The sequence below is a fragment of the Desmodus rotundus genome, chromosome 3 (genome assembly GCF_022682495.2).
Source record: "Desmodus rotundus isolate HL8 chromosome 3, HLdesRot8A.1, whole genome shotgun sequence".
NCBI classification, from domain to species: domain Eukaryota; kingdom Metazoa; phylum Chordata; class Mammalia; order Chiroptera; family Phyllostomidae; genus Desmodus; species Desmodus rotundus.
This window is the reverse complement of record NC_071389.1, coordinates 178,616,434-178,635,484: the sequence shown is the minus strand read 5'-3', so window position 1 is coordinate 178,635,484 and position 19,051 is coordinate 178,616,434. Positions and strand designations below refer to the sequence as shown.

At 37.6% G+C, this 19,051-nt stretch overlaps 1 protein-coding gene across 3 annotated transcripts; it reads right to left on the bottom strand.

The window, feature by feature from the left end:
• Window positions 1-646: 646 nt before the first annotated feature.
• CLEC7A (C-type lectin domain containing 7A) lies at window positions 647-16,208 on the bottom strand. Of its 3 annotated transcripts, XM_045187023.2 has the most exons (7): window positions 16,172-16,208; window positions 15,027-15,190; window positions 13,160-13,258; window positions 8,684-8,835; window positions 7,093-7,211; window positions 5,353-5,385; window positions 647-1,904 (listed from the first exon to the last, which is right to left on the bottom strand). In XM_045187023.2, the coding sequence occupies exons 2-7, from the start codon at window positions 15,109-15,111 to the stop codon at window positions 1,769-1,771; spliced, it is 624 nt and encodes a 207-aa protein (XP_045042958.2). In that variant the 5' UTR covers window positions 15,112-15,190; window positions 16,172-16,208; the 3' UTR covers window positions 647-1,768. The 3 variants fall into 3 exon arrangements, with proteins under 3 accessions (XP_045042958.2, XP_045042961.2, XP_045042959.2); XM_045187026.2 differs by lacking the exons at window positions 5,353-5,385; window positions 16,172-16,208 and adding an exon at window positions 10,147-10,284 and having other exon boundaries at window positions 15,027-15,214; XM_045187024.2 differs by lacking the exons at window positions 5,353-5,385; window positions 16,172-16,208 and having other exon boundaries at window positions 15,027-15,214.
• Between the last annotated feature and the right edge of the window lie 2,843 nt (window positions 16,209-19,051).

Genomic DNA, 19,051 nt, shown 5'->3' with positions numbered 1-19,051 from the left:
AAAATCAAAATGGATTAAAGACTTAAATGTAAATCCCAAAACCATAAAACTCCTAGGAAAAAACATAAGCAATAAACTATTATTGCTCTTAGTAATGTATTTTCTGACATATCTCCACAGGCGATGGAAAATCAAGAAAGAACAAACAAATGGCACTACATCAAACTAAAAAAATAACTTTTGCATAGTAAAAAAAAAATCAGGAGAATGAAAAGACAAGTTACTACTTGGGAGAATATATGTTCCCATGATGTAAAAGGTTAATATGCAAAGTTTATAAAGAACTTACTTATACAACCTAACAAAAAGTTACCCCAGCCAGTGTGGCTCAGTTGGTCGGTGGTTGTCCTACAAACCAAAATGTCACGGGCGTAATTCCGCATCAGGGCGCATGCTCGGGTTGCAGTCTCTCTGCTCTGCCCTCATGGGGGCACTTGCGGAGGCAAAGGCAACCAATCGGTGTTTTTCCCTCACCTCAATGTCTCTCTCCCTCTCTTTGTTATTTGCAACAGCCGAGATATGGAAGCAAACTAAGTGCCCATCAATAGATAATTGGGTGATGAGGGGTGATACATACGCACACTGGAATACTACTTAGCCATAAAAAATGAAATCTTACCATTTGTGAAAACATGGATGCACCTTGAAGGTATTACACTTTGTGAAATAAGTCACAGAAAGACAAACGCTGCATTATTTTATTTACACATCTGATCTAAAATGCAAAACAAGTGAGCAAACAAAACAAACAGGCTCAGAGATACAGAGAGCAATCTGATGGGTGCTAAAGGGGAGGGGTCTTGGAGGGCCGGATGGAAAAGGTGGAGGATTAATAAGTACAAATTGATAATTATAGAATAGTCCCGGGGATACAAAGTACAGCATAGGGAATACAGTCAAAAATACTGTAATGACTATGTATGGTCCCAGGTGCATACTAGAATTACCAGTGGGGTCACTCTGTAAAGCATATAAATGTCTAACCGCTATGCTGTACACCTGAAGCTAATATAAAGTAATATTGAATGTCAACAGGAATTGAAAAATAAAAAAATTTTAAAATGTAACTAAACAGCAACAACAAAAAAAGGAGGAAGCTTTCTTTACAGAGCAGTTTTCCTACAATTTCACACTATAGGAAAGCTTATCATTCAGAGATGAGGGAGACAGGTTTTCTGGGCTAAGTAATTGAGAAAAAAAAGGTGGAATTCCTGCTTGTTATGGTGCTTTGATCCCAATCATGATCACATTCACAAACAAAATAATAAAATAGCTCTGATTATAGTAAAGTATTTCTTTTCATTTCTTCATTCAGAATTATATTGTGCCTTCCTCCTGTGTCAGACGCATGGCTGTAAGTGGAGGAACAAATCCCAGCAACACGTCCTGTCGGCTCCATTGGCACTTTTTAAGGTCAAGAATGACTCTGGGAGAGCCAGAAATTAAGATCTCCTTGAAATACCAAGCAATTGTGGTTAGCCCCAGGTAAATGCCACGTCAACTGTAGAATGGAAATTCACGTTCTGCTGCTCTGACTCTCTTTCCTGGGTTCTGTTAATCAGAACATAATATCGAACTACCAATAGAGTTCATGTGCAAACAATCACAGTCTTCCCATCCAGTGTTTTGGCTAACATTAAAGATGGCTGAGCTCTTTTGATAGTTTAAGCATTTACTTTGACTTCAAATAGCTCTCTCTCATGTTTTGTGTTCTGTCCTCCTCACTACCTAGCATACTTCTCTCTGCTCCTTCATGTCAACACCCTCATCATTGTATCGATTGCTTCTTCTCACAAATACTGTATGAGGGTATGCTACAGTGCTGGTCATAAATTATTGACATGTGGATCCATACACAAAGGTGAAATGAGTTTTCCTGGGTAGTTGTGTTTCTGATTTCAAACCTGTTAAAAGACAATGAGGTTGTTAGAACAAACATTAAAAATATTGTCTACTGTCTACACAATGCTGAAATAAACTGGTGAAGACATTAGTAAAAAGAGTTTCTGAAGTGTTTATATCATCAGAAGAGGGGACTTGACTTTAGATTGTGTTAGTTCTCAAATGGCAACATATCATTCAGTCATTTTTATTAAGGCATATCATTTAGTCATTTTTATTCAGGCATAAAAATGACTAAAAATGTATTTCATTGAATTTATTGGGATTAATGAAACTATACAGGTTTCAAGTGTACAAGTCAATAAAACATCATCTGCACACAGCATTGGCACTCACTACCCAAAACCAAGTTTCTTTCCGCTGCCATTGATCCCCCTTTTGACCTCTTCTGTTTCCCCCCACCCTCCTTTCCCTTTGGCAAACATTATATTGTGGTTTTTTTCCTAATAGCTTCACCTTTTTAACCCAGCACCTCACCCACCTCTCCTCTGACAGCGGTGTCTGTTCTCTGTATCTATGAGTCTGTGTCTATTTTGCTTGTTCATTTTGTTCATTAGAGTTCACTTATAAGGAAAATCATGTGGTACTTGTCTTTCTCTGACTGACTTATTTCACTTAGTATAAAACCCTCTAGGTCCACCCATGCCATCACAAAAGGTAAGATTTCCTTTTTTTTTTTTTTATGGCCAAGTAGTATTCTATTGTGTAAATGTACCACAGCTTTTTTATTCCCTCATCTACAGATGGGTACTTGGGCTGCTTATATTTTTAAGAACTACCACCAGCTGCATAAAATTCAATAAAGCTTCTAACAAAAAATACATTTAATATTCTATAGATGGCTTTTTGCTTATTTCTCAAACTCTTATCTAGAAGTATATTTATCAAATAAAACAATATTTAGCAAAATTACTATTGGGTATATTAGAGAGTAGACCAAGTAGAAAAATTATTGCTGAAAGGGATCTAGAACTAAATCAAGAATCAGAGATATCAAAAGCCATTTAAAGAAAAGGCAAAAAACCCTGCATATTTTAATGTATCCTGAAGGCAGAATTACGTTAGAAGACCATGTTAGATAATTACAATAACAGCCATGGGTAAGTGGAAGCACGACTCTGTTCCTTTTGCTCTTCAGTCTCCTGAAGGAGCAGTGCTAATTAGTCAGGCAGGGCGTCACTGCGCCTTGGTGTGACAGCTGTGGTCATACTCTCCATCTTGCCCGTCTATCTCGTCTTGGGCCTGGGCTTGGAGGACTGAGAGAATTCTTCTGTAAAAACGAATGAGCTAAGAACATGAAACAATTTTGAACCAGGCCTCAGGGAGAATTCTGACCAGTGTTCTCTAAAACTTTTTCTTGACATTCAAGAGTTTTTGGATATCAAAGAGCTAGATTATGTTACAGCCACCCAGAAAACCTAGGCATAGTAATATATCAAAATATTAAGTTGGGCCCACTCTTGTGATTTTAGAAAGAGCACAGCATTTCTGATATATCTTGGCAGGCAAAGGAAGCAAATGAAAGAATAAACAAATGGCACGACGTTAAACTAAAAAGTTTTTTCACGGCAAAGGAAACCATCAAGAAAATGAAAAGACAACCTACTTATTAGAAGATATTTGCCAATGATATATTTGATATAGGGTTATTATTCAAAATTTATAAAGAAATCATACAACTTACCAATAAAAAACAACTAATATAATTAAAAAATGGACAGTGGAAATGACACATTTCTCCAAAGACTACATACAGATAGCTAATAGACATATGAAAAGGTGCTCAAAATCACTAATCATCAGAGAAATGCAAATTAAAACCACCATGAGATATTACCTCACACCTGTCAGAATGGCTCTCATCAATAAATCAACAAGCAAGTGTTGGTAAGAATGTGGAGGAAGGGGAACCCTTGTGCATTGTTGGTGGGAATGCAGATTGATGCAGTCACTATAGAGAGCAGTGTGGATTTACTTCAAAACATTAAAATGGACCTGCCTTATGACCCAACAATTCCACTTATGGGAATATATCCAAAGAATCCCAAAACACTGCTTCAAAAGATATACGCACCCCTATGTGCACTGCAGTGTTATGTACAATAGCCAAGATACAGAAGCAACCCAAGTGCTAATCGATATCTGATTAAATGAAGGGGTGGTGCAAACAAGGGAATATTACTAGGCCTTGAAAAAGAACAACCTCTTAAAATTTGTGACAGCATGGATGGACTTTGAGGGTATTATTCTAAGTAAAACAAGTCAGGCAAAGAAAGACAAATACCATATGATTTCACTTATATGTGTAATCTAAAGAATAAAATAAATAACAACAACAACAACAAACAGAAACAGGCTCATAGATACAGGGAACAGGCTGATGGTTGCCAGATAAAAGAGAAAGTTGGAGGGCTGGGTGAAAAATGTGAAGAAATTAAAAATCACATATTGGTAGCCAATAATATTGCAATAACTATGCATAGTGCTAGGGGGGTACTAGCATTATCAGGGAGATCACTTTAAGTATATAAATGTGTAACCACTATATTGTACGTGAAACTAACATAGAATAACATGGAATGTCAAAATAAAAAATAAAAGGTATTTTACTCCATGTAACAAAATAGGAAGAGTCCACTAGTTATATGTTGAAAGAGCAAAAGAAAACTCAAGACAAATAAGTGCTATAGAAATGTAGGATATGTATTTTGTCAAGAATGTTTGTCAATAAATTCACTGTGCTTGTGCTAGCAGAAAGTGAAATAGTTAAGTGGTGTTAAAATCAAAATGTGATCATACTCAGCACTTTGCCATGGTCCAACCCAATAGTGTCTGCCAGAAGCAAATGAAAAACCACTCTGTAAACTTCAAATTAATTCTATAAATATTTAAGGCCAGGAGAGGGGGGCAAGGGCTAGTTGGGGTGGGAAAATAGGGGGGACATCTGTAATAGCATCAACAATAAAAGATAATGTTAAGCACACTGTCAAAAACAATCAGGCATATAAGGAAGCAAAAGAACATGAATGAAAAATAGGAAAAAATATAGTGGAAACAGAAACACATGACTATAAGATATTGGAATTACCAAAGATAAATGTTAAACAACTATACTCTATATTTTTGGAGTAAAAAGAAAATATTGAAAATGATTAAAGAAAGCTAAGAATTGCAAATTGTGATGGGGTAGATTTTAGAAAGAACTAATTGTAATTATAGAAATGAAAAATTCACTAATCAAAATTTAACTCAGTGGATACTTTTAATGGCAGAATAGAAACAGATGAGAAAAAATTAACTGGAAGATATATGACAAGTAAATAAATAGATTAAAGAAAAAAAGGATAAAAATATAGGCAAAAGCAAAGAAGACAGAAAATATTGTGACTGGTTTTATAATGTATATAAATGGGATCCCAGGAGAAAGGAAGAAAGACTTGGTAGACGCACCATTTGAAAAAGTATGGCTGAGTTATTCCAAATCTGAAAAGAAACATCAGATTTAACACACTTATTACCTTCAAACAGCTGAACTCTTAAAAGCAATAATAAAAAATAGAACACACTATAATAATACCTTTGAATGGCTGAGAGAAAGAAAGCTATAACTGTGTAATTTTAAGAGAAATATTTTTTAGAAAAAGTCAAAATAACACAGTTTTAGACAAATAGAGAATTCAACTCTAAAATTTCAACTATAAAGGAAATATTAAAGAGAATCTTCAATTTTAAGGAAAATGATTGAAATGGAAGGTAGGAAACGCATAAAGGAATAAGAAGAAAAGGAAATCATAAATATGTGGAAATATCTAAATGAACTGCGTAAATCTATACATCTAAGTCTAGTGTATATCTAATAATATGGCTTCAACACAGCAACTAAAATGTTTGCAGAATTTTAAGGAAAATCACAGTGGAAGATTTTAATATAATTCTCCCAGTACAGGAAGAAGAAACAGATAAAAAATCAGAGAACTTCAATCACACTTAGTAGGGTTTTTTTTCATTTTTAACATGATGGAGTTAAGCTGAAACTTAAAACAACAAGATAATTATAACTACACAGATATAAATAAATTAAGAAATATATTTTAAAGTAACATAATTTAAAGAACAACTCATGATGAAAATGGAGGTATTTCAGGCTCAATGACAGTGAAAATACATTAAAATTATAGGCTTATATGTACATATTTGGGGGAAAAATGAAGGAAGGAAGGATCGTCCCTTTGTTTCTACTTCAGCTGTGTGAGCTAAGATAGCTCAGCTCATCTCATCTTGTCCTGCCTTACTTTTGGGTTTCACCCCATGGACTCCCCTGGGTCTCAGCCCTTTCTGCTTGGACTGAATTACACCATAGGCTTTCCTGGGTCTCAGCTGACAGAGGGCAGATCATGGGACTTGTCAGCTTCCACAATCATGTGAGTCAATTCCTCATAACAAATCTCTGCATTTGAATTCTTCCTCATTGTGTGTTTATTGGGGGTCTCCAGAGAAGATTTATGTAGATCTATGTAGATCTCCTATTGGTTATGTTTCTCTGAAGAACCCAGATTTATATACACACAATGAGGAAGAATTTATAATCACACAAGTGTGAAAAATGTTTTAAAAACTTTATAAAATATGAAATGCAGTTGCTTTTAAAACTAATGATAATAGTGTATATTACATATTTACTATGTGCAAAACACTATGCTAAGTGACTTCACTTGTGTTTCCTTTATCTCAAAATCCTAAGAGGTAGCTGCTATTTTTATTCTTATTTACAGATGAGGAAAGAGGTTGAGCAACTTATCCAATTTCACACGTGAGTGGGCCAATCATTGATTCAAGCTGAGACATGACTCAAAGCCCATGCTCCTCACCACAGTTTTACACAAACCAACAGTGACTGCTCCCTACTGAACAACTAACTTCAAGCCAGCGGCCAGTGCTCTCCGGAGAGACAGATGAGGGAACTCATGTCGAAAACACTAAATGGCCACTCAGCTCTTTTTGACTGTGAAGTCCTCTGCTACCGACTTCTTTTCTTTTTTTCTTGGCTCACCTTCTGTTTCTCCCCATCAGTATCCATGGTTCTCTTTGTCTTTCTTATAAAGGGTCAAGACAAAGTCAGATTCTGAACTGCTTGACATGCTCTTCCCTTCCTGAGAAAGGGTAGGAGACTTTGTCTCTCTAGATACTTACAGTTTAGAAGAGAATATTGAGCCATCCTCCCAGAGCCACGGTCCTTCAGTCTGAGTGCGAGAGAGCCCCATCCAAAATGAATTATGAGGATGGGAATACATTTCCTTCACTATAAATTTCTGTAGGGAAACATAAATACACATATATATGTCAAGGCGAGAGAGAGATAATCAGAGCTGATAGAGATAAAGGCAAATGCAGAGAAGAGACAGAGAGAAACTCTTCTAGACATTGAGAAAGAGACAACAAAATGAATCACCTGGGCGAAGGATGCATGCGTACCCCTGGCATCAATTCTTGAATGCCACTGAGTGTCTCAAAAGGCACATTTCATTTACTCAGACTCATTATTGTTTAATTTTCCACAAAGAATATATATCAAATGTCAAAACTGTACTCCCTCTATTCAATCCACCTGACAAAATCCAAGGTCCCCTAGGCAACTTTCATGGATGATTAATCACTGTCTTTTCCTCAAGTTAGACATATGAATTTATAGGACCTTTGTCAAGAAATGCTTCTCAGAGTTGGATGACAAAATAAAAATAATGTACGGTGATCGCATGTTTTATGAGTAAGTAACCCGGGGTTTAGTGATGACATTGGAATCACTGACAAATGCAGCACTTGTCGTGGCCATTGCGGGGAGGCCTAAAATCCACACAGACTTCCAGTTTTTTTCTTTGCCACCCACAAACTTTCATTAATTCTTATGTGAACTACAGCTGTTGGATAAGACAAGATAGAAACAAAAAATAATTGAAAGTAGTGCAAATTAACGTAGAAGTTATAGATTGTCTAGATTTACAGTGTAGGATGCGTCCTGACTATTAACCTTTCTTACAGCACAGGTAAGATCTAGCCTTCAGTAATGATGCACTGTAAGTCCCATCTTTTCTGTAAACTTTTTCTGTCCACAGAGATCTCTCTCTGAATTCCTATCGCATTTGTTGCCTGTACCAAATATTTACCTTTCCCAGTATCTTGTAAAGAGTAAATAATTTATAACTGTATATTACCACTGCTGCTATTTTTCTTGATAATTATGATGACAAAGCGGAGAACGGTCTGTCACCATATTTAAAAATTGAAATCTAAACCCCAAAATAAGCAGTGACCTGATTATTATAGTCATGAAAACTTGTAGTGTATTTGGAAGGAATTGTTTTAAAATACAACATGCTTATTTTTTAATCAATTAATTAAAAGGAAATGTGTATATTAAAAACATTACCCAGTTAATGCATGCTATTGGAACAATTATGGAGAACTTTTTTAAAGATTTTATTTATTTACTTCTAGAGAGAGGAGAAGGAAGGAGAAAGAGCGGGAGAGAAACATCAGTGTGTGATTGCCTCTCACATGCCCCCAGAGGGGACCTGGCCCTCAACCCTGGCATGAGCCCTGACTGGGAATCAAACCAGCAACCTTTCAGTTCACAGGCCAGTGCTCAATCCACTGAGCCACACCAGCCAAGGAATTATGGAGAATATTAAAAATCACTTTTTCTTAGGGAAGATTATCTGGAATCTACCTCTATTTTTCTGCTCCGTATAAACCACAAATAATTATAATAGAAATTTATACTTACCAATTCTTTTGAACTTTCTATCTTCAGGAGATAAGAGCCCAGCTGAGAACATTGTCTTTTACTTCCATCCCAGGAATCCAGTGTTGTGCTAAACAGATAACAACTGTTCTCATGTGCAACCCACGTAGGGGGACAAGGGCTGGAAACACCTCCTGGAAATGAAAGATAAATATGATGTGGTTTACATCATAACATTTCACTCTTTCAGTGCAGGCACCATCCATCCCGAGCGTACAATAAATAATTAGTGAATCACCATTAAAAGATTTCATTTTCAATTCAAATGATAAGAATATGACTTTATAAAAGAGGTCACATTGAAATGCCCCCATTTGTTTAAAATTCAAAATGAATTAACTATTAAAGTGTTTCACATAGTCAGCCTTCCTTTCCTTCTTATCTACCAATCCTTCAAATTCAGCCCAGAACTCCTTTCTTCAAAGCTCTTAAAATACATCCACTCAAAATCAATCATTGAGGTACACAGTAATTTCATGTTAACTTATTTGACAAGTGTGAGATCCACTTCAGACAGTAATTTTCCAAATGAGAAAAGCATAAGAACAAATATTCACATTACAGTGCACTTCCATTTTGTATTATTAGCTACTTGATACAAAGCATGAGGAACAATGTGTCCAGAGACGGAAAATTAAAGTCAAAATGTTTTTATTGTCAATTATGATGAAATTAGAAGATCAAGTGTGTATAAATTGTAATAAAATCAGTAAAATTGTATGATGAAAGAAAAACAGCCTTGGCTGGTGTGGCTCAATGGTTGAGTGATGGCCTGCAAACCAAAGGGTCGCCGGTTCGGTTCCCAGTCAGGGTACATGCCTGGGTTGCAGGCCAGGTGCCCAGTGGGGGCATGCAAGAGGCAACCACACATTAATGTTTCTTTCCTGCTCTTTCTCTTTCCCTCCCACTCTGTATAAATAAATAAACACATAAATACATAAATACATTAAAAAGAAAAGCAAATTTAACCAGCATTTTCGGGAACATAGCTATTAGGTTTCTCTTTTCCACATGTATATAACTTTGCCCTTAATTCTCACCAACATTTGTCTTCTTTCCTTTCTCCCTCCCTTTCTTCCTTTATGATGTGCTATTTCTTATTCTTACTGAATCACTTTAAAATGTCAGTTCCACAAGGCAGAAAACATATTTCATATTATACAATCTCCTGTAGGCCTAAACACATGGACAGTGATAAATTAGTTAATCATTTTTAAAAAACTCAAGGTAGAACTGTCCAGCCAAGTGCACGGGGCATTTATGACATTATTTATTGTATATGTGACAGGAGCATATTCGACTGAGATACCACTGATGTGAGCTTTCCTTGAAGGTACAATCACTACAGGTAAAAATGCTCTCTTCCCCTCCCCCTCCAGGCCATAACACCAGTAATTACCCCTCCCAAGTCAATAATTCTATTAATCATTTAACTCTGCCCTTGCCTGTGGTTGTGAGAGCCTTGGTAGAAGCCACACTCTCTTCTAAGGATGACTGTGTGGGTTGACTGTTGCTCTGTTTATTTCTTGATGGAAAATTGTTATTCTTCAGTGGGTTGCTTCCTGTATTGGATCTCCAAACACCTTCATTTACCAACAACAATAGTGACAAAAGGGTCATTCTACTATGTTTGAAAATTGAAATTCCAAAACCCATATTTTTGCTGTAATATAAAGACTAATTCAAAGGAATATATGCACCTCTATGTTCACTCCAGTGTTATTTACAGTCACCAAGATATGGAAGCAACCCAAATAACCATCAATGGACAAGTGATTAAAAAGCTGTGGTACATACATAAAATGGAATATTACTCAGCCAGAAAAAGAACTAAATGTTAGAGGGTATTATGCTAACTTAAATAAGTCAACAGAGAAAGACAGATACCATGTGATTTCACTTACATATGGAATCTAAAGAACAGAAAAGCAAACAAATAAAATAGAAACAGGTTCCTAGACACAGAGAACACAGACTGATGATTGCCATAGGAGAGGGGGCAAAAAGGCGAAGGGATTAAGAAATGCAAAGCAATACATTTTTGATTAATGATAAAGAGATAACACATTGCTGATGAAGAAGTAAAGATAGATGGTATATAAATAGATAAAATAGATAATAGCTTATAGATGAGAAAAAGAAGCAACTTCCTGGAAGGTGGTATAGTAAAAAGAAAGAAAAATGAAGCAGTTAGAGAAGAAGAAAGAATATTAAGGATAAAACAAGAGGCAAAGGAAATAAAGTCAATTGGAGCCATAGTAGATTTGAAGTAGTAATAAATCTTCTACCTTTCTTGTGTACTTTAAAAATGAGAGCTCCTTGACAACCTGCCCAGTACCTGTAACATAGACTGTACCCAACAAACACTTGAATAATTAAAAAATTTAATAAAGACTCTGAAAACAAAGTAATATTTTATTGACAATAGGATATAAGAGATGTAAAATCTAAGAAAATGTATTCATTCATTACAAAATATCTACTTAGTAAGTGCCTCAAACAATTTCTGGGATTCAGTGGAGTTTAGAATAACATAAGGTGTAAAAGAGTTTTCTTAAATCATGAGACATACAAATAGTTTATAGTCTTATTGGGGAATTCATGTTATTAAGAACATAGCACCACCTCGTACTTCCTTTTTCACCTCCACTGGTTTCCTTCCGTTAATTTATCCTGGTAATTCCAGTTCTGAGACCAGCTCTACAAGGAAGGTAGAAGAGGAATAGTTCAGAGCATGAGTTTTTTTTAAGACAGATTTGCCTAAATTCCTAATCATGGTCCTACCACTAACTAGATCATAATTTTAGAAAAGTAAACTAGCCTCCTAATCTCTCACTTCCCTCATAAATAAAATCAGAGTTAACAGCATCAATTCAATTGAGTTAAATGCAGAGTTAATTAAATTATACATATCAAGATTTTAAAAGAGTTTCTGGCACATTATAAATGCTCGTTATATATCTGTTGTTGTACTTACGGCCCCACCCAAGCTGCTTTTCCATATGAATGGCTGGTGTCAGGCTTCTCAACTTCCTAAATTCTCTCAGACAAACAACAGTTGGCCTCACTGAGCCACAGGTCCAGAACTAGCAGCTTAGATTCACAGTTTGGCTTCACCTGGAAATCTCTAAGCCCAACACAAATAGCAGCCATCTCAGATTGCTTTATAAGTCAGGCAGAGTAGTCCTGGGCAAACCGCGGGTTGGGGCTGATCTTGGCCTGCACCACCTGGGAAACCCCAGGGCCAGAGTACTCAGTGGACAGCCATGGACCACAGTGGAGCACCACCACCCTGCCCCTGCATAGCCGATCCTCCACAGAGGGCAGAGGGTGGTGGTCAGTGGTCACAGTCAGTCTTTGCAGCTGACTGGCCTGGGTAAATCCCTCCCATTGACCTGCCAATAGCAATCGAGGCTCAACTACAAGAGAAGGGTATACTTAGTCTACACAAAGGGTGCACCTCAAGTACCCAGCTTGTGTGATAGGGGAGGCTGTGCCACTGAACCCTACAGGACACCTACTGCATTAGACTATACTACCAAGACACAGAGTCAAAGCAGCTCTACCTAATACATAGAAACAAACACAGGGAGGCTGCCAAAAGGAGGAGACAAAGCAACATGGTCCAAGGGAGAGAACAAATGAGAGAAAACTCCAGAAAAAGAGCTAAATGAAATGGAGATAAGAAGTTATCAAATACAAAATTCAAAACAGTTTACACAGATGCTCGAAGAACTTAGTGAGGACCTCAACAGCATAAAAAAGACCCAGTGAGAAATGAAGGATACACTAATTGAAATAAAGAACAATTTACAAGGAAACAACAGTAGAGTAGATGAAGCTGAGAATCAGATCAATGATTTGGAATATAAGGAAGCAAAAACAACAAGAAAAAAAGAGAATCCCCCAAAAAAAATTGGAGAATGGTGTAAACAGCCTGCCAGACAACTTTTAGCAATCGAACATTCGCTTCATAGGGATGCCAGAAGAAGAGAAAAATGAGTAACTGGAAATCTATTTGAACAAATAATGAAAGGAAAATTCCCTAATTGGATGAAGGAAATAGACATGTAAGTCCAGGAGCACAGAGAATCCCAAACAAGATGGACAGAAAGAGGCCCACTCCAAGACACATCATAATTAAAATGCCAAAGTTTAAAGATAAAGAGATGGGAGGGGGGTGTGGGAGAATGGGTGAGATGTGAGAGGGTTGAGAAGTACAAATAGGTAGTTACAGAATAGCCATGAGGCTCTAAAGTACAGTATAGGAAAGGGAGTAGCCAAAGAACTTACACGCATGACCCATGGACAGGAACAAGGGTTAGGGATTGCCTGAAGGAGCAGGGGATGCTGGGTGCAAAGGTGCAAAGGGGGGAAAATCAGGACAACTGTAATAACATAATCAATAAAATAAAATTTAAAAAAAATCTGTTGTTGTTAATCTCCAGCAACACTTACCCATTGTACCCAGGACCACAGCTACCACCAGTATTACCAAGCACAGGATTCCCAATGTCACAACAATGAGACGCCAAGGAGGAGATGCAGCACAAGGTCCTGAAGGAGCCAGAGGGAGCAGGGATTGAAGGAAGAAATAGGATGGTGGGTCACAGAGCAAGCACTTCGGTTCTACAATTCATCCAAACCCGGCAAATTCTAAAGTAAGACATTAATCACTGATACCCAGACTATCTAGTTATCTAGGTTCTGAAACTGTACTTTAAGCACAGTGCCTTGATAGCTATGCACACCTAGTTTCAGTTCCACGCTGATTGTCTATTGGTCTCGAAGTCACCAGGATTCTTGAAATCCTGCTCATTCTTAGAAGAGACAGCTTAATGTAGGGAAATAGCATTGGTTACTAAGGATGATCTTCCCTTTTCACGTAGACATTGCTTGATTTGGGGCAAATTACTTCCTTTGCTTTTTCACTTCTCTTTGTGAAAAATGAGGTAATAATACTTCAAAGGATTATTGTGGGAATTAAGCTAACACATGGAAAGTCATCTTGTTTAGAGACTACTAGAAAATTATAGGTAACTCACTGTTTGTCTACACATATCCGTAAACACACACCTCTCTAGCTCTTACATCATCCAGTTTTTCCACTCTTTCCCAAAAGGTTGCCCAAGAAAAGAATTACGTAAGTGAAGAGAGCAAAATAATTGTGCAATATGAATGACCAGAAAGCAGAAGAGAGAAAATTATGCTGTCAAAACCTGTGAATAACCTCTTTCTTGATAACAGGGAACTTATTCTATTTTAACTTCACCACACCAAGAGCATAGCTTACCTTTGACTGAGAATAAGCAATAAGAACATTTCAGAGAGTTGACAAATAGGAGAACTATAGAGGGGACTAAATAGCTCATTCTAGGGAGAGAGAGATTTCTTAATGCTCTTCTCCATATTTCACTTCTTTTACATTTTGTTTAAGGCTCATGTTTTACTAATAGGGCCTTTTCATCTAACACAAATATTTTCTTCATTGGTATACAAAGAACTGCCTTTGTTAAAAAAAAAAAAATCCAAATCAAGCTTTTACCACACAAAAAAATTCTTATTCAGGATTCTAAATCCTATAGTTTCCATTTTCCCTTTGGCCTTTACCATAAAATCACAGGTTCGTTTTTATCTCTTACCTCCCTTTGATCTTTCCATTCTTCTCTTTTTAAAAAAGATTTTGTTTATTTATTTTTAGAGATGGGGAAGGGAGAGAGGAAGAGAGGGAGAGAAACATCGATGTAAGAGACACATTGATCGAGTTGCCGCTTGCACGCACCCCAACCAGGGACCTGGCCTGCAACTGGAGCATGTGCCCTGACCAGGACTCACACTGGTGACCTTTGGTTTCAGGGACAGGGCTCAACCAACTAAGCTGCACTGCTCAGGGCTCATTGTTCGCTTTCTTATTTCCAATACCCTGATATTCTTCATCGGGATATACTTATACACTTTAAGTTTCTTTGACCTCCATTCTACAATTGACTTCTATCAGATGAACAAGTCACTCCTATTGAAATTCTTCCATTTTTGCAGTTCATCATACTTATTCTTAGCCCCTCACTGTTGACCTATTTCTATGGAACAGATAGTGTGAGTAATGTCTGTCATCATCATAATTATTTTAAAGATTAATAATTGGTCACTGAATGGTTGTCATGAGAAAAGGCTTAGTGCACGTTCAAATTATCTTTAGTGACTTCCAAAAACATTTTAAAATATATTAATAAAACCCCTACAGATCACAAGCCTCTTAAATTTTTTCTACTTAAGTGTTTGAGTTTATGAGAATGAAAATGTTGAAAGCAGAAAGAAAAAATACCTTTCTCTGAGGACACAGGTCTCCCGGTGAAACCTCGAGAGCTGAAGTCCAACTGAGTATATCCATCTTCATCCAAATTTTCCATTGTTCTATTCTATTGTTCTACTGAGTTTCTCAACTGGCACAGCATTCGAGAGCTCTTCCCTCTCTTCTAGGACAACTGCCTGTGGCCAAAAGAGGATCTATGAGTCAACTCATGTGAGACACACATAGATTGAGCTTTAGCGAGTAGAGCTTAAGTAGTCCAACCAGTTATCCAAAAACAGGAAATGTAAAGGATGCTGTAAGTGCTCGTTTGTACTTTTAGATCCTGTTTCTGAGATTGATGACTCTTAAGAATATTATGAGACAACACAATAAACAGGTGTTTATTTCAGAACAAAAACAAGAAATAATAGAAACATGAAAACATGAAAGCCTTATGTTATTTTCATTATTTTCACAAATAAATTTGACATCAGAAATTGACTTGACCTATGTAAACTATTAAACAATTTTGGTACCTTCAGTTTTCCATACATTCGTTTTACTATATATTTATTCATTTATTCATGTTCTCATTCATTCACCAAACATATATTGAATACCTGTCTTTTGAAATGGCAGGGGCTGGGGGTATAAGGATAAAGAAGAAAATTATTATCTCATAGAGGAAACCTACAGATGGGTAGGTGAAGGATGACATAAAGAGGTACATTGTTGTAACAGCACAAAGACTAAACAAATTTCTCTGGATTTGTCAGGGATTAATAATACAAAGTATAAATTATTTATTGAACAATTACTAGGATCTAGGTACTACCCAGTGAGCATGTATTCTCATTCAATCTTAATTTCCCAACAAGTCCATGTGATAGGTATTATTTTTCCTATTTTTAAATGAAAATGATAAGACAGAAATTGTAGTCCCTTGCTCAGTTTTAAGAAGCTAGAAAAATACTGAAATAAGGAATCAAACCAAAGTCTACTCTTTCCGCAAAACTTATGATCTTTTCTGTTTTGCTACACTGCTTCCTTCACCACTTATAGGTCCACTTATATTGCAAGCACCATTAGGAAGAATTCTGAGACAGAAGTATTATGCTAAATGTTTCATTTTTTTTCTCTATTCCAATTGTCATAGTAATGCCCCCCAAAACACTTACCATTGCTGGGAACTAGAGAGGTACCCAACTTATTTACAAAACTTTGATGCAAGCCAAATGAAGAAGGAATATGAACAACATTGAAGCAATGAGGACAGAAGAGGACCCAACTCAACTGAATTCAACTTCCCCAAGATAGAGACTTTTTAAAGTCTGGAGTACGCCAAGGAAAATGCACTGAGTGGCATTAGGGAAGTTAGTCCATGTGACTAGGCCATCTGAATTTGTTTGGTTTTTGTTCTTTTGTTTTTATCACCATTTATCCCCTATACCCTCTTCTACCTCCACCCACCTCCGCCACCACCCTGTAATCACCGTACTGGTCTACATGTCCATGAATTCTTTCTCTTTCTTTTTTTCTTTTTTGCTCAATCCCTCCACCCCCACACTCTGTCCTAAGCCTGCTCTCTGAGTCTGACTCTATTCTGCTTGTTAGCTCAGTTTGTTTATTAGATTCCACATATGAGTGAAATCATATCATACTTGTCTTTCTTTGATTGGCTTATCCTGCTTAGAATAATGTTCTCTGAGATAAAGAATACAAAGCCTGTCCAGAAAAAGTCCAGCTATTGTTAATATAACAAGAATGGTTTGTGTGACATTGATGTAACCTGGCAGCAAGGAGAGTGGACTGGAATGCACATATGTGAACAATGATGACTTCACTGTACTAGTCAGTGGGGGCAGTAGATGCCATTAAGTGAGCAAGTATACTGTGTGGCCATCGCATTCAAAATGACTGAGCAAGTAGAGAAATGAATCTGCATCGTATTTTGCATTAAGCCCTGGCTGGTGTGACTCAATGGATTGAGTGCTGGCCTGCAATCCAAAAGGTCACTGGTTCATTTCCTGGTCAGAGCACATGCCTGGGTTTCAGGCCAGGTCCCCAGCTGGGGGCATGCGAGAGACATCTGATTGTTTCTCTCCCACACTGATGGCTTTCTCCCTTCCTTCCCTTCTTTCTAAAAATAAATAAATAAAATATTTAAATTTTTTTTGCATTAAGCTTGAACATTCCTCCACAGAAATTATTTGGATGATTCAGAAGGCTGCAGCTGAGGGCAACTTGTGATTGGCAGCTTCATCACCACAATGCACCATCTCATGCATCACTTCTCTTGCAGAGTTTTTTGGCGAAACATCAAATTACCCAGGTGACTCAGCCCCCCTACAGCCCAGATTTGGTGCCCTGTGACTTATGGTTTTTCCCAAAACTAAAATCACCTTTGAAAGGGAAGAGATTTCAAGCAATTGATGAGATTCAGAAAAAAAGATGGGGCAACTGACAGGGACTGGGAGAACTGTGTGAGGTCTCAAGGTGCCTACTTTGAAAGGGACTGAGGTGTCATTGTCTTTGTTTTTTTGTAACTTCTTCAATAAATGTCTTTTTTTCATATTATATGGCTGGATACCTCTGGATAGACCTTGTTCGCTGGAAGGAATAAAAGTTGTTTCGATAAAATAGAGGATCAAGTCACTTATTTGGAAGACAAAGTAGAAAAAAACACCCAATCAGAACAGCAAAAAGAAAAAAGAATTTTAAAAAATGAGAACAGTTTGAGTGACTTTTGGGACAACACACAGTGTCACATGTATGTAATGTCACATCTGCATTCTAGGGGTACCAGAAGGAGGAGAGAGAGAGCAAAAGATCAAGAACCTATTTGAAGAAATAATGACAGAAAACTTCCCTAACCCGGTGAAGGAAAAAGACATAAAAGTCCAGGAAGCGCAGAGTCTCAAACAAGATGGACCCAGAAAAGCCCACATCATGACCAGTCACAATTAAAATGGCAAAGGTTAAAGGCACAGAGAGAATCCTAAAAGCCACAAGAGGAAGTTGTCTGCATGGATTTGTTAATTACAGTTATCCAGAAGAGAAACTTCTGCTATGACAGGAGGTGGTGGCGCCTGCTGAAGCTGGGCGGGGCTTCCACTGAAGTTACACAGCCTTATTCTCTCTCCCACAGAGAGTGGAAAGCAAGAGTCATCTCCCGAATTCCCTAAATGTTTGCTTTCAAAGAGATGTCTCTAAGGTCCTTAAAGAAAGTTTTGGGTGGTAGAGTCTCATCTCAAAGGGCCGAGAAAGGATTTATAATGGCAAGCTTTCTAAAATAACTGCTGTAAGAGGGCCTGTCAATCACTAAGTTTTGGCTGAAAGCAACAACAAATTCTCCTGGAAGAACAGAGTTAACTGAGCTACCCAGCAGGGCAAGCGTTAAGCTCTTTCTTAGGCAGGCATTTTTAGTGTTACCTAGGGTTGTCTTTTAGTGGGGTTCCTGGGTTCCCCAGGATGGAGATTAAGGGGAAACCCCAGAGAAATTTTCAGACAGATTTTATTAAGCTTCTGCTAAAACACAAGGGAGGCAGCAAGGAGAAAAGGAATGTCTTCTGAACTGGCTTGAGAGCTGGCCACTTTTATAAGCTGGGGACAAGCAGGCCTGTGCAAAATGGCGGGCTTCTGGAAAAGGTGGGCTTGTGAAGGGTTTGGGAGTGGAATTTTCCATGTCAGGGTAAGGTTACTTGACCCTCTGTGGGGTAGCTTGGCAACTACCTTTGTGCTTGCCCTGTGGGGGCAAGATGGTGGTGTTGCTCATTACCGCCACATCAGAAAGGCCGTGTAGCCACTGGACCTTGGTCAGTTGTGCATGCGGGTCAGTAGGTTAAGCATGCAGTTAGAAGAAAGATAAAATCAGCTACCTCTGCATTTGTGAGTAGGGAGTGGAAGAGTGGTGACATTTTTACCATCAGTTTATCCCGTGTTTTTTCTGACCACCTGGTCTAGACTTGGCTTCTTGGTCACCTCATAGTTTCCATCCTGGGCCCAAGTCCCTCTGCTGTCTCAGTAGGGGCATGAGCTTGAACTGCTAGATACCATGC